Source organism: Rhodnius prolixus, unplaced genomic scaffold (genome assembly GCF_049639745.1).
Source record: "Rhodnius prolixus isolate KJV_2025 unplaced genomic scaffold, Rpr scaffold_5, whole genome shotgun sequence".
Classification (NCBI taxonomy): Eukaryota; Metazoa; Arthropoda; class Insecta; order Hemiptera; family Reduviidae; genus Rhodnius; species Rhodnius prolixus.
This window is the reverse complement of record NW_027411624.1, coordinates 42,290,418-42,307,167: the sequence shown is the minus strand read 5'-3', so window position 1 is coordinate 42,307,167 and position 16,750 is coordinate 42,290,418. Positions and strand designations below refer to the sequence as shown.

Sequence of the window (16,750 nt, the reverse complement as noted above, 5' to 3'; positions counted from 1 at the left end):
GCGACGAAGAAGACTAAAGTGTATTGTGTAACCAGAAGACGGGAAGTGCACTGAAAAACTACTCAGATGTTGACGTGCCTTAAATTTTTTCTGTTGACGTATACTAGTTTCCAAGTAAACTAGAGATCTTTAAACAGCTATTTCTGGCCTAAACACGAAATGGAAAATCTGTACGATTTCAGTACTTCCTTCCTTTTTAACGAGAGTAAGAGTTAGGTAAACTTTTTTTTTTTTTAAAAAAAACAGTACTTTTAAAAATTATTTCGGGGGGTTTAGATAATGTGAGAAAGTTTTAATATGATTGCCATTGTGGGGGGCGAAGGCACTCGGCGCGGGAAAGTTGGATATTTCAGGCGGTAACTTTAAGCTAAGCGCGCGGAGAGAGAACGGCATGAGTCGACCAAGTTAAATTCACCGAGTAAATATTTAATTACAAAGTGTGTTAGGTAAAGTGGTGGAGACTCTCTTATACCAGAGACAGAGACAGAGAGAGTGACGAAGGGGGCGCCACAGTAAGAAGATGTGTAGGAGTTCTCGCGCCGATCTGGCCCGCTTCACCAGGATAACTCCAGAGCCAAAGTTGGGAGGGGAAGTATAAGGGCGCATCATTTCTCTCTACAGCATTACAAATGTATTCTCTTTGTGGTCGCGGCGAGAGTTAGTTAGTTACAGGAGGTAATCATCCTCCTGTACCTACGGCAGATTCCACTCAACTCTCTCTCTTTCCCGGTGACTGTAATCCTCAAACAACTGCCGTACGCTCTAGATGGCCTTTTTAGGATTGTCCTGGAGTAACGGGAGTTCCTCCTCGCCCAGTCTGATATAGAGGTTGCCACCAAAACCAGAGTATTACCTTGTCTTGTCTTCCTATATTCCCTCCCTCCATCATCCCCTTTTCTCTACACCGGAAGCTGTAACCCCGGAGATCACTAGCTATAAAGGAGCTTCCTTCCCGAAGTACTCACCCACCACTTCCTCTCTCTCTCTCTCTCTTATATATATATATATACCATAATTAAGATTACATAACTATGCCTCTACCTTCTTAATATCATGCCGCAATACCACACTGATTGTTGTTCTCCATACCAAAAACATGTTCTTTGCTTTAACCCAAAATTATTTAATTAATTTTCTAATGAAATTTCTGAAGTTTTCCCATTTCACATGTTTGGGGCGGGGTATGCAGAGTGGGTTACCCACAAACTGGTGACTTTCTAAAAATATACAGGTCGGTTACAGAGCCGTTTGAATGTTTTCGACTTTGTCCCAAAATGAGTCACCCTTGAGGTGATTTTTAAACTTCGGGAAGAGCAAAAAAAAGTCACAAGGACTTGACAAGTCAGGCGAATAAGGAGGCTGTGAGGAGCCACAGGAATGTTTTTTTACAGGGCCAAAAACTCTGGTTTATTGAAATTGCTGTGTGTGACAAGGAGCATTGTCGTGATGCAACACCCACTTGTTCTTGATGTTTTTGGTCTCACACGAATGACCCTTTTTCCAAGTTTTTTTTCAAGAACCTCTCGGTAAAAGTGTTTTGATTGACCGTTTGACCTTGAGGTAGACGATTCCGTGGATATCGAAAAAAAAAAACAAATCAGCATGCATTTGATCTCCTCGACTTCGGCCATCCTTGCCTTTTTTTGGGCCTTGGAGAGGGTTGAAGTGTGCCACCACTCCATGCTCTGGCGCTTTGGTTTCTGGGTCGTACTCGAAACACCCAAGACTCGTTACCAGTAATGACACGTTCCAGGAAATGGGGGAACTCATTTTTGGGACAGTCAAAAAACATTCACACGACCAGCTGAAGGCTATTCCAGTATCGGAGTTCGAGCACTGCTACGAGGAGTGGAAGAAACGTCTCCAGCGCTGTGTGGCTTCAGAAGGAAGTTATTTTGAAGGTGACAATATAGAATTGTAATTCTTTTTGAATAAAAAAAATTAAAAAAATCAGTCTCATTACTTAATTTACAGACCTAGTAGTTTTTTTTTAATTATTTATTTAGAGAAGCACTTAAATTATTGTTGAAATTCTGGGGACAAAAGTCAAGTTCAATAATTAATCATGATTGTTTAATTCTGACGTGATGCTGCACAGATCAGCTGAGCAGTCCTTCTCATTGGGTATTGAGAGAGGTTAGCGACTGACAGTAACACATAAATACTACCTTAACAAAAACTTACAGTTTCAAATGTTAAGTATAAGGGTTGATTAAACGCCAAAAGGTACACAAATCAGCGTGTACCCAACATTTCATTAATACTTCATTAATAGTCAAGTAATTCTACTGCATTAATTTTCATTAATAAGTTATTTTTTAGAATTTATTAGATGTCACAGACCCTTATGCTGGCCATTTTCGTCTACAAAATATAATATGTTCAAGTAGCACTGTAGATTGACTGTAATATCTAGTTATTTATAATAATCAAACTATTAATTACAGGTTAAAAAGAAAAACGTTACAAAAAAAAAAAAAAATATGAGGCTAAAAAATTCAAAACTTTTTTTTATAAAAAACTTACATTAATGATTTTATTTCATTTATTTATTTTTATTTTTAAATAAAAATCGTCGGTTTAAGTTCATTCTTCGATTAAAGTAATTGTTATTTTATGTAGTAGTCAAACGTTTATAATAATAGGTAATAATTATCTGGCTTTATCGCAAATAATATAGTTTTCTTCAATTACATTCTCAATCTAGATATTCATCCCACAATGTTGTATATATGTAATATCGGTAAGACGAATTCAAGACAGTAGCCTACTCTAACTTTGTATTTTTCTACTTTAACATGCTTGTTCATATATATGTAGATATGCATATTTTTAGGACAGCTAATTATTCCAGCATTTTACTATAAGTAAAATTAGGGGGACTAAATTAAATTACAATTGAGAAATGAATAATTGTTGTTGAATAATCTACTTGTTATTAACTGTGTGTTATTTGTGCTCACGAATATTTCGGTAAGACGAATTCAAGACAGTAGCCTACTCTAACTTTGTCTTGTTCTACTTTAACATGCATGTACATATATATGTGATTTATCATAATTATAACAAAAAATATTATAAATGAAGTGGCCAGCATAAGGGTCTGTGACATCTAATAAATTCTAAAAAATAACTTATTAATGAAAATTAATGCAGTAGAATTACTTGACTATTAATGAAGTATTAATGAAATGTTGGGTACACGCTGATTTGTGTACCTTTTGGCGTTTAATCAACCCTTATACTTAACATTTGAAACTGTAAGTTTTTGTTAAGGAGATTTTTGTACCTTTTGGATAGATTTTCCTTTTTGTCTATTTTACAAAGTTACATATCTTCTTTACAGATTTTTTTAAAATTTGGAATAAGCAATTCTATCATTATAATCTGATAAGGTGTTAAGTCGGAACCGTAACTACCACTGGAGAGATCTTTTTAAAGAATGATTATAGTTGCGTTCCCCCAAACCATCCTCAATAACAATTTTTTTGAAAAAGCGTTTTGAATAACATAGGAAGGTATTTATACGTAAATAGCAAAATTAAACTGCGATTTCAGTACTTCCTTTTAAGAGGAGTAAGAAAAATAAACTACGATTGCAGTACTTCTCCCTAAAAGGCAAAGAGGCAAAGATTTTTTAATCGAACGACAATTCATTGATTTAAATTGGTTCACTCATTGATAATTTAAACGATTGCAGTACTTCCTCTTAGTAGGTGCAAGAGCATCAGCAACGTAGAGGAGCTTTAACCACTTATTCGAGCTGAATTTTATCAAAATCGGATTTAGCGTTATAGAAATATTGGTAATAATAGTTTTAGAAAGGGCCTTATTTGGGTGGGGCAAACTCCCCTCCTTATGAGGCACGGCGTCGAGACTTTTAAAGTGCAAATCTGTACAAAATTTCGATTCGAATGACACTTCATTCATGAAAATCGGTTCACGTGTCGATAATTTGCAACGATCGCTATACTTCCCCTCAACAAGTGGAAGAGCTGATCGCCGCTTTAATGTTACGTAGGGGAGCCCTAACCCTATCATCCTACCAAATTTTATCAAAATCGGGCCAAGATTTACAGAGTAATTAGTAATAATAATTTTCGAGGGGGCCTTACATTAAGGGGGCTAACTCCTCTCTTGTTTAATGTACAGCGTCGAGACCCCCAAAAGGCACATCTACATAAAATTCCGAATCGAATGACACCTCATTCATGAAAATCGGTTCACGCGTTTAGGCGCTACGTTGTTTACAAAAAAGGTAACAACAAGAACAACAACAAGAAGAAGAAGAAGAAGAAGAAGAAGAAGAAGAAGAAGAAGAACAAGAACAAGAACATTTTTTGAAAAAGCCGTTTTTGCTCATTTTCGGCCACTTTTTTCTCGAAACCTATTAGATCTGGGTGGTTGCAAAAAAATTACAGTTATAAAGGAGGATTTGCCCTATATTATAAAGAAAATTTGGGAATTTTATCTTTTATAGAAAAATAGAAAAAAATTGTCAAAGTTGGGTGTTTTTCAACGTTACACTTTTTCGTGCAGTTTTTGATGGTCAACCCTTATACAACTGTCCTACCGGACAGTTTTAATTTAACGTGCAGATCATAAATGGAATCAATAAATCCTTTTTAGCCGTTCATGGATCTACAAAACCTTGATCAAAATTTACCAATCAATAAAGGCTATTGATTGACACTATTTTGGAGCGTATTAATTGGAGGGCAGTCTCTCTCTCTCTCTCACTCACACATCCACAAAGTCGAACAGATGTGAGTTTTTCCTATTGAAAGGAAAAGCCCTAGATGCGGAAATGCCCTTCGCAGCTAGATGGTTGTTGAACAATAAACAATAAACTCTTTGAGAACTCATTTGTGAACAATAAGTGTGTCAAAGCAGGACGAATCATCATGAAGGACTTACTTTGCAAGTAAGGACGAGGTGTGGCTATTAAATAACGAGACTTATTGCTGTAAAAAAAACATTTTATTTTAAATTTCGTGTGCGGCGGTTAAGACATGTGATGCAATTAGAGAAAAGGCAATTTTTTGTCTTTTTAAATACCGTAATACCAACTGTAGGATTGTAGAGTGTGTAGCACCAGTGGCCAGTGCTCACCTCACGATGAATTATAAACGTAGAGTTGGCAACACTGTCACCCCACTTGCGTTCTCCTAGTTTTTTTTCTACTAGTATCCAGTTTCATCTAATCGTAGTTAACCCACTTCCGTTTTTCTATGTTGAACACTAGCCTACATTCGCTAACCATATTGTTATGGTTACGTTGTAAAAAAAAAAAAAAAAAACAGTATCGCAGTGAGATTATTCTGTTTGGGGTTAGGGCTGGGTAAAACTTATCGATTGTCATAATTGACGGTGAAAACTCGATATAAATCGATATAATTTTTTTTACAATAATTTCCTTGTCGATAGTAAGAGAAAATGGAAACTAATAAAAGCAAAGTTTTCTTCTTTTTTTTTTTTTGTGGGGAGGAAAGAGGAATTTCCGCTTTTCGTTAAAAATAAAATCAGATTTCTACATCCTGTGGTTTATTTTACAGCATCGAAGTCAACGAGGACTTGAATTCAACGGGAAGTGAGAGCCAGCAGTTAGGGATAATTACTTCCCTGAGCACAACTCAATCGAATCATTTTACAGGAATCTCCCTTAAGAGAATACTAGGTAGAGAATAGCTTTTCCCCTTTTAACTTCTAATAATCCACCACCCTGCAGGAAGAATCAGCACTGGTCAGCACACCTTTTCCCAAAATCCGCCTTAGGTATCCCCAAACTGAACCCCCCCCCATATTAAACGGTTAGGAGTGTTCTAAGGATTGGATCGCCTAGGCTCTTTAGAAAAAAAATCCCAGGATTAAAGATGCTCCTTGGTGCTAAATCCCTCTCTCGAACTCCCCTTGGGGGGGGGAGAACATTAGTCCTTCCCAACCCTCTGATGAACACCAGGAAATCACTTCACTGTTAAAAGAAAAAGATCTCAACTATCTAATGGTTCCATAAATAGGCTTATGATTATCTGCAAGACCCATTGTTATCTACGTTTAGAAGTAACAATTTCTGCTGCCCTTCTTCATGTCCCCCACTCCTCTGTACCTCTGGGGAACGACACTGGAAGATGGCCCAGAATTCAGTATTGAGGTAGGATCCCCTGGACATTGTTCAACATCTTTTTAAAATTTCCTTGTTTTATTTATTTTTTCCCCCCAAAATCCTAGGGTTGATTGTAGTGGCTTTAGAATCCTTAAGATTGTATCTTCCTTCCAGTTTTACAGGAAGCCTCTTTTGTGTTGCTTTTATCCTTTTCCTTTTTCAAATGCTGTGATTTGTTGTGTCCCGAATATTTGGGTATTGCTAAAGTTGGGGTTGTAGCCCCCCTAGTTTGTAACGAATATTTTGCAAAATCTATTGCATCACACTTGCCAAATCTAGATGTTATAGAATAAACCTCAATTAAATCTAATAAAAATTGTACATAAATAGAAATGTTCGTAAACAATTATATCCACTTTCAGAATTAGCTGAAAGTTAAATATTTAAATTTCACGAGCACTTATTTTACTAAATTTTTAACGTTAATCTAATTTTTTAAAAATAGATTAAAGTAAACCTTATTGAGATTAAAAAAAAAAAAAAAACAACAAAAATGAAACCTCCTAAAATCTAATATAAGGTTACGACTTGGAAGGGGGACAGCCACTCGGAGCAGTCAGCTGATAGTGCTGCAGATCGATAATGAAGGAGTCGTGTCAGCTGTAAACTGAACAGGTTTTTCAAGTTTAACTTTTTTATCTACCCGTGCCCTTTCTTGATTTTATGTATTTATTTTTTAATAAATAATTAATATTAAATAAAATAAATGCTAATGAAAATTAAATGTAGTAAAGTTATGATAATGAAATGTTAGAAAATTTTGTAATTGTATACTTTATTTGTTTTTAATATCTCCTTTGTCCTTGAACAAATTGTTTCAAGCCGAAGTTAAAAGTTTCCAAAAAAATGGCTGAAATTATGAGCTTGAAGTATGAACGAAACGTTGGGCTGATTTGTGTACCTTTTGTCCTTAAATCAACCCTTATAAATTTAAACTTTTCTTAAATTGTTAGTTTTTGTTAAGGAGGATTAATTTTAAAGAGTAGTGGTGAAACGTTAAATGATTTGTAAAATAGAAATCTGTATACCAAACTCTGATTAATGTAAAGTAACGTATTGTTTATTTCAGGCCGGCTTTACGTCCAACTAGCAATTAGGTGTCGTGTACGGAGGCGACTAGCAAACATACTTTACTGTAAATTTCTTTTTATTAACCATTAAATAAAATCCAAAGCGTAGAGACCGGGGAATCGAACCCACTAAACCAACAATACATCTTAGCATTGCGGGTCTAGCCTATAACCGCCTAAAATAATTTACTATAAATTTCTCATATTAACCATTAAATAAAATCCAAAGCGTAGAGACCGGGAATTGAACCCACTAAACCAACAATACATCTTAGCATTGCCGGTCTAGCCTATAACCGCCTAACATACTTTACTATAAATTTCTCATATCAACCATTAAATAAAATCCAAGGCTTAGAGACCGAGAATTGAACCCACTAAACCAACAATACATCTTAGCTTGGCGGGTCTGGCCTATAACCGCTCGGCTACCGTGGCGCCTTCTGATTAATGTGAGTTCTGGTGAAAGGTAGAAAATCCAAAACAGGTACATTTTATTGTAAAATACTATAAAAATGCCTGGCTACAACGGAGAATACCAAAGAAATGGTTTACAACATTTTTAAATGAAATTTCATTTTTTTTTTTTTTTAATGAAAAAGCAAATATTTAATTTTAGAACTTATCCAGGAGCTGGAAAAGAGAGAATTAATTTGTAGGCAAAGACATATTATGTGGGTGTCCACAATGACCCACAACGGGTGCCATTTTTAATATACTAAGCAAAAAAAACATACATGATGGGTTTATATTACCTATACATATATGGGTGTATTAGATGGGTGTATTATACCTAGGTAGGTAGATTTAGTATAATTAATGCTTTTTCCTGCAAATACATAAATAATTCAGGAAAATTTTATAATAAATATCTCATTAAACAAATATCGTTGGACAAAAATGGTGCCCAATATTAGCTCTCGTGAGAAAAATGGTGCCCAATATTAGCTCTCGAGAGAAAAATGGTGCCTAATAGCTCTCGAGAGAAAAAAAAATGAAAGAGAAATATAATTTTGGGGAATTAAAAATTTCAGTTAAAAACAAATTCAGTATGTGATCACTGGCGTGATTTCCGGCTTTCGAAATTTAAGTATGAATTTTCGTAACTTAAAATTGCCCTTTCATACGCTTTCGACAACTTAAAAGGCTTTTAAGACGATAGATCTGAACTTCCTCTTTGACAACAACAGACTGATTTATACTTCTATTTTGAAAACCCATCTGTGTCGTATGGAATAGAGCTGTGGGGGTTCAACCGAACGCACAAATCTCCAAAGGGATTCCATCTCTTCAAACAAAAATACTACGAACTATTGTAAACGCTCCAACCTGAACTACTCGTATACATACTGACCTTCAACATTCATTTTATCACCCAAAGTCGCAGAAAACACGATATAGAAAACTCCATTTCAGCCTGCAATCTCATATAAATCCTCTAGCTTACAAAATCTCTGCTTCTAAGAACTCTTCCTGATAACCCGGAGGGCAAGACGCCTTAAAAGACAGTGGATTTTATTTTTTTGTATTTTCTCACTCTAGACTTAAAAGAGCAGAACTTAAAAGGCTCTTAAGACGATAGATCAAAACTCTCTCTGGACAACAATAGACTAATTTATACTACGATTTTGAAACCCATCTGGGCATATGGAATAGAGCCGTTTGGGGGTTCAACCAACTCTTCTATCTAAATTACTTCGACCCATAGTAAACGCTCCTTTTTTTCGACTCTAACCGGAAACTATGCTTACAGATCTTAACATCTCTTTTATCACCCAAGACGCCCTAAAACCCCGATACTAGGAAACTCCATTTCAACACCTGCAATCGCATGCAAATCCTCCAGTTCAAATTTCTTTCTTCAAAGAACTATTCCTGATAACCTGAACAAGACGGCCTTAAGAGACAGTGTGGTCTCGTGATCTTCCTATCTAATGTAGAGAGTGACTAAATAGTTCATATGTTTTTGCAGTTTTTACAGGAAGCCCGATCGTGTCAAATATTTGAAAATTATTATTATTTTTTTGTTTTAAACGGAAGTACGTATGTTCTTGTGTTATGTTTTATTGGCTGAATAAGATGCAAAAAAAATGGCGGTAAGCTTAAAAGCTCGGCATTCCCTAGTATAGTGCCTTTTGAGGCTTTTTTCTGTTAAACGACCTATTCTTTTTGGAACTCCTCAAGAACACTACTTTACCGTTTATATCTAAACTTTAGAAAAAAGTTTTTGCACACTGGGTTTAATTTCTGTCTAATTTTACTAAAAACGCCAACGCGTTGATTGTAGCAAAGAAACAAAAATTTGTCCTAAAATATGGTTGACTTCAATTATTTGCTTCGAATTAGATGTTCACTTATAAAGGGTACCATTTTCGAAACAAATTACTTTGAATCCAAAAATCAATTCTGGTTATATTCCTTCGAGATTGGATGTTTATCCCTGCAATCCCTTGGGGATCCCCTCAAAATGTCACACTCACGGTGATAAATCCTTAATTCTACAATATAATTACAGCCTATCTTCCTCTTCATTAGATAGGAAGACCACGAGACCACACTGTCTCTTAAGGCCGTCTTGTCCAGGTTATCAGGAATAGTTCTTTGAAGAAAAAAATTTGAACTGGAGAATTTATATGCGATTGCAGGTGTTGAAATGGAGTTTCCTAGTATCGGGGTTTTAGGGCGTCTTGGGTGATAAAAGAGATGTTAAGATCTGTATGTATAGTTTGCGGTTAGAGTCGAAAAAAAGGAGCATCTTCCTCTATCTTCAGTCAGTATTTCTTGACATATTGCCCAGTTAGTATGAGACTCCCCCGAGGACTGGCAGATAATTGGGCTCTAACTATAGATGACAGTCACTCTTGTTGAAGACATATTTTCAACAACAATACACCGCCTTCTTTTTTTTGGAGGGGGGAAGATGAACACACACATACTGACTGGAGGACCTGGACCGAAAACCTCTCTGTCTCTGTAACAATAGGGCTAAGTACAAAGAAATGGAGTATGAAGTATAGCTCACTTTGTTTAAGGAGTAGAGCCTATTTCTATCAACATGGACCATATACCTGTCCTCTTTTTTTCATCTCTGGAGACAGTCTCCAGTCAGTGGTGGGCGCACATTGTTGTCTCTGGAGCCAGGTGTTACTGTTTTCAATTCACTTGCTTCATCTTTCTTTACCTGGACATTAGCCTCATGTTTGCTTAAAGTGTGCCAACCAAATTGTGTTGACCACTTCGAATTAGATGCAAATTAGATAGTAATCTAATTGGGGCATTACATTGTTTGTGCAAGTTTTTTTGCTTTTTTTTGGCATTGGCTTCCGCCATACAGAGCCAGCATCGTCTAGGTGCTTATCACTAGAATATCACTCACTCTCCATTCTTACTTATAAATACATTCGCTTCACACATCCTTCCCTCTACTATATACAACAATTTACATACAAACTTAACAACTAATGGATGGATCAGTACTCTATATTCCTGCCATCCTTATAGCTTAACCGAAATTAAAATCACCGTAATCTTTCTCTAATCATTTTCTTGCATTCATTCTATAACTTTTAAATACATTCATATTTCTTAGCTAGCTCCAAATACAGTATTTAAGCACATAGATGTTGCTGGAGAATACGTATGTCTTCGTAGCGAAATGGTGCATCTAAATACCCTGCATATAGGTCGTCAAACATTCGTTTCCTTTCTACTCACATAACGTGGACATATCCATTATTATATTGTCCTGTAATCCTCCTCCTCCTCATCAGCAAAGAGGAGAGGGGAGGACCTTTTTGTTGATCCTGCGAAGATACGGATCCACACACACACCGCGTGGTTCGCTCTCTCAGCCTGCTTATTGTCGTAACAACCCATTTATATTAGTGACAGTTCCCTTAAACCCATGGTTGTCTTGGTAACTGTTTGTGCAAGTTATTCTAGCTTAATTCATCTCCAATTGATGGATTACAAAAAAACAAATTTGTAAAAAGTTAATACCTGTATATCAGAAAAGGAAAATTCCAGCTAGCTTTACTTTGTATTACTGGGTATATCTGGGTAGACTCTGATGGTACCTAATATAGTTTTATTTTTATGCCGAGGAGAAAAACAAAAAAAAAATGTAAATGTAGTTCGTGTTGTTGATATGGTAGGCCGTGTAAAATACGACGAGCGGTGATAGAGGTAGCTGTGGAAGGAAAGGAAATGTCACGACCTCAGTTCGTGACATCACGCAGATTGTAGAGGCTCTCCAGGACTCCCCACTTCTACAGGCACCTCAGCGGCCTACAACACATCTTCTGTACACTTCAAACAGTACTTCTTAATTAGGAGTATCTAGTTAGCACACTCTGATTTATTAAGTTTTACTTTATCATCTCTACAGTTACTTGAGTCAGGTTTTTTTTTTTAAAAAAAAATTTAATCATTGCGAAGTGGTAGGGACATGGTGAAGAAGTTGAAGACTATTTTCCGTCTTCTGATTAACCAGGATTGGATGCTCCAGAGTAAGTATAGTTTCCGGTCAGAGTCGTAAAAAGGAGCGTTTACAATAACTTCGAAGTATTTTAGATAGAAGAGATTGGAGCGTTTGGTTGAACTCCACAGCTCTATTCCATACGTCCAGATGGGTTTTAAAATATCAGTATAAATAAGTCTTTTGTTGTCCAGAGAAAATTTTGATCTATCGTCTTAAGAAGCAGAGATTTTGTGCTAGAGGCTGAAGTGGAGTTTTCTGTATCTTGTTTTGGGCGATTTGGGTGACAAAAGGTATGTTGAAGGTCAGTGTGTTTAGTCCAGGTTGGAGCGTTCGAGGTATTTTAGATTGTAGCGATTGAATCCTTTGGAGATTTGTGCGTTTAGTTGAACCCCCACAGCTCTATTCCATACGCCCAGATGGGTTTTAAAATCGTAGTATAAATTAGTCTTTTGTTGTCCAGAGAGAGTTTTGATCTATCGTCTTAAGAAGCAGAGATTTTGTGAGCTAGAGGATTTATATGAGATTGCAGGCTGAAGTATCGTGTTTTCAGCGATTTGTGTGACAAAAGGAATGTTAAGGTCAGTGTGTACAGTCCCGGTTGGAGCGTTTACAATAGTTCGAAGTATTTTAGATTGTAGCGATTGAATCCTTTGGAGATTGTTGCGTTTAGTTGACTCTATTCCATACGCCCAGATGGGTTTTAAAATCTTTGTATAAATTAGTCTTTTATTTGTCAAAGAGGATGTTTAGATCTATCGTTTTAAGAGTCTTTTAAGTTCTGTTCTTTTAAGTCTAGAGCGAGAAAATGCAAAAAAAAAAATCTACTCTCTTTTAAGGCGTCTTGTCCCCCGGTTATCAGGAAGAGTTCTTAGAAGCAGAGATTTTGTGAGCTAGAGAATTTATGAGATTGCAGGCTGAAGTGGAGTTTTCTGTATCGTGTTTTCAGCGATTTGTGTGACAAAAGGAATGTTAAGGTCAGTGTGTACAGTCCCGGTTGGAGCGTTTACAATAGTTCGAAGTATTTTAGATTGTAGCGATTGAATCCTTTGGAGATTGTTGCGTTTAGTTGACTCTATTCCATACGCCCAGATGGGTTTTAAAATCGTTGTATAAATTAGTCTTTTATTTGTCAAAGAGGATGTTTAGATCTATCGTTTTAAGAGTCTTTTAAGTTCTGTTCTTTTAAGTCTAGAGCGAGAAAATGCAAAAAAAAAAATCTACTCTCTTTTAAGGCGTCTTGTCCCCCGGTTATCAGGAAGAGTTCTTAGAAGCAGAGATTTTGTGAGCTAGAGAATTTATATGAGATTGCAGGCTGAAGTGGAGTTTTCTGTATCGTGTTTTCAGCGATTTGTGTGACAAAAGGAATGTTAAGGTCAGTGTTTATAGTCCCAGGTTGGAGACTTAAAACAGTGCATTTACAATAGTTCGACGTATTTTTTTTTTAAATTATAATCATTGCGAATTAGTAGGGACATGGTGAAAAAGTTGAAGACTATTTTCCGTCTTCTGACTAACCTGGGTTGGATGCTCCAGGTTTCAGGAGGATATTGGCAAGATATCTTTGACTGTAGCCGTGATCTGGGGCAATAGGGTAAACCCAGGATTAATAACCGAGAAAAGTGGACTAGCTGGATAGATAATCGATACCAGAATGTGTTCCCGAAGCCAGTGGAAAAGCGAGTCTAAATACCTGGTGATGGTCATTAAGACTTCTACAGTTCACTGCTGAGGCACCTTTATCGGTGGATTAAGGGTATAGTAAGTGCCTATTTTTTCAGGCAGGCTTTACGTCCAACTACCAAATTAGGTGACAGTTGACGGAGGCGACTAACAAGCGAACTTTACTATACATTCCTCATATTAACCATTAAATAAAATACAAGGCCAGAAACCTGGGAATCGAACCCACTAAACCAACAATACACCTTAGCTTTGCGGGTCTAGCCTATAATCGCTCGGCCACCGTGGCGCTTGATCAAGGGTATAAGGGTACGTAGGACGACCCTGATGGAAAAGTCCTGAGGGAGGCCAAGGGCTAAGCCTATCTGCAGGATGATGTAAAGGAGGCATCACAAAGTTGTGTGTAGATGGCCAAGGTGGTGGCCATCTTATGTGTTAGGTTTCTAAGAGAATCTAAATTAGATTGCAACGTCCAGTAAAGCTAACCATCGCAGATCCAGAATCTGCTGGATCCTCTTCTTCAAGTCCTGGCTGACTCATAAGCCCAGATTTTCTCTCAGAGACCCCTTCTTTTAGGTGCACCCCAATTTCCACCACTTTCTGTGAAAGTCTATTTGCAGTCGGCCGGGCCTCCACAGGAAACTTCAATGACCTGACAAGAAGTTTTAAAGCGCCACGAGATAGCTCCAGGACAATAACAGCAGAAAAGTAAGCGATAAGACTGATCACGTTAATAATTAAGTGACTAAATTGAAAAAACAAAAAAATACCCAATACCATGCAGCCCAGACCAACAGACAAACAACCTTTTTTAAAAGGGTTTCCAAAGCTCATTCAAAGTTCTGATAGTACTCCATTTGTGCACTCAATTCCCAACGGTATTAGAGTATTCTCCCCTCAGGAAACAGTTGCTTGTGATATACGGAGCTTTGAAAGCTCACAGATGAAAATAAAAATTTTGAAGGGCATTTTTAAAACATAATTTGAAATGAAACAATGATGTTTCAAGGTGACGTAAATTTTTGTTTGCAGCATTTCCGACAGTGTTGCCAACAATTAAATAAATTGTTGAAATAATTTTTTTTTAAAAAAAATGGTCAGTTAGGATCCTCCTAAGAAACAAACAAAACCAAAAAAGGCAAGATGAAAATTTCTTTAAATAAAATGGGATGGCTTAAAGTAAGTGGGCTGAAAAAAGTATTCAATGATAAAATTCAGCCTCAACTGATTTTGAAATTTGATATTTCGTAGTTTTTAGGTGCAGTGATTAAACTTAAATATAAACTATTTTTTGACAAAAATCAGCCAACTGAAACTGGGAAACATTTCCTTAAAGGGCAATTCGATTTAAGGGCTCTTTTAGGCTTTGGGAATTTTCCCATGAAGTCCCCCATTTCAGGGTAATTTACACGCTTAACTCCTAATAAATATTACTAAAGATTAAAATTTACATATAACCCAAATTCTAAATTTGAAGAAAACTGACTCTGACTCTGGAAGTGCCACTTCCGTAATACTGAAATTCAACTAATTTCCGCTTTCACAAGTAAGAGGAAGTTACAGTGGTAAGTTTAAAAAAATTAGTAAAATAGGTTTCTTTTTTGTTATAGCACAATAATCTCTTTTATTGTGTAGGTACACAGTTTTCGCCCACGATTATTTTCTTATAGTATATAAAGGAATTTTTCAATTTCCTTTAGAAACTTAACAATATGTTAGGTGTCAAATTATCTTTACTGATTTCGACGTTGTACAGCCTGCAACAGCCTGCCAGATAGCTGGAAATTTTTTTTAAATAATTTTTATTCTTCTTCCTTCTGGGAAACAGGAAACCGATCGTGTCAAATATTTGAAAATTATTATTATAATTTTTTTTAAACGGAAATACGTATATTCTCTTGTTTTATTGGCTGAATAAGATGCAAAAAAAAAAAAAAAATGGCGGACAGCTTAAAAGCTCGTACATTCCCTAGAATAGTACTTTTTGAGGCTTTTTTCTGTCTAAAGTTTAGAAAACTGAAAAAAAAAAACTTTTTCGATAATAATAATGTCGATAGTAATCAATAAAATAAAATCGATAAACTCAATGGAAAATTTTTTTTTCTGAAAGTTTATACAGAAATATCAAACGTGTTGATAAAAAATAACATGTTTTCATTATATCAGAACATTATTTATAGAATTTTAAAATTGTTTTAAGGTGAATCAACAACCGAGGTCACTGGCGCCCAGAGCCTTTATTCAGCGAACTACCAGTCTCTTCGAACCGTGATCCTCTCGTTGCTGTGAAAACATTTCGCAACGCTGAACAGAGAGCGTTGTAAGAAGTTGCTTAACAAAAAAAAAAAATCAAGAGCTACAGCTGGATTCGAACCAGGGATCTCCCGCTTGGAAATTCAGTACACGTGAACTACTGAGTGCTCTATTCCACTCTCATTTTAATATTATTCTGTCTATTAAAGTTTCTTTTAATCATTTCAAGGATACCTTGAAGTTATATTAAGGTTTTTTTTTTTATGAACCTTAAAAGGACAGATTAGAAACCGTCCATTTCTAATAAATTTTCAAAACCAAATAACCAGTTAAGTGAGTTTGTCGTGTATACACGTCAAATCAAATCTCAATTACGATGCGTTCGACGGGTATACTCGTTGTGAAAAATATAAAATTGCCATTAATTATAAAAACTCGAAATTTTAATCAGAATACAATATGAATATTATTTGGTGAACTGCGGTGGGAGCCAGCCAAATGATAAGTGGTTGGTACATGTTTGGTCTCCGCATTAAAAATTGGGGAATTAGGCGCACAAATAGAAGCTCTCAACCCTTGTGCAATGCCCGTTTTTACCTTTTAGATTTAGAGATCTCAGACCTCAGTACGAGCATGACTTCATTTTGCACAGAATTCAAAGAAGCACTTTTCTTCCTTGTGCAAAGCTCTTGCGTCTTCCCTAGTTAACTAGAGCAATGCATAGGTGAAGAAGCGGTGCATAGATTTTTGAATGAGCACAGAATGCTCTGGTAATCTCAAGCCCTAGAGAGAGATTGCAGAAAAAGTCGCTTGCAGTGACTATTATGACTATTGTAAACTTTTGGTTGTTTTGCCCCTGCTGCGTTCGACACGTGTATACACGTCATTGTCTAAATTTTAATTCCGCTCCCTTTGGAGCGGGGGGGGGTGTTAAAACCTAAATTCCACCGCTGGAACTGGTTAAAACTTCTAGCAGATTGAAAAGAAATAGGTTTTCCAAACTAGCGAAGTAATCGTCATAATTCTCAAAAAAATAGTTTAGTAATTAAAATGAGACAACAAAATGAGGAAACACAATTTAAAGTCGTAATGTCTACAACAAAG

The 16,750-nt window shown here is 36.2% G+C and overlaps 1 protein-coding gene across 4 annotated transcripts in view; it reads left to right on the top strand.

Moving 5' to 3' along the window:
- Positions 1–16,750, top strand: part of LOC141458368 (uncharacterized) — a 486,109-nt gene that overhangs the window by 43,688 nt on the left and 425,671 nt on the right. Inside the window, exon 5 of one of the 4 annotated variants that reach the window (XM_074136250.1) lies at positions 15,594–15,866. The exons of the other annotated variants lie outside the window; for them this stretch is intronic. Coding sequence (XP_073992351.1) covers positions 15,594–15,597 — 4 coding nt within the window. The 3' untranslated portion in view covers positions 15,598–15,866. Of the gene's footprint in view, positions 1–15,593; positions 15,867–16,750 lie in introns of those variants that run through there. 4 annotated transcript variants of the gene reach the window in all.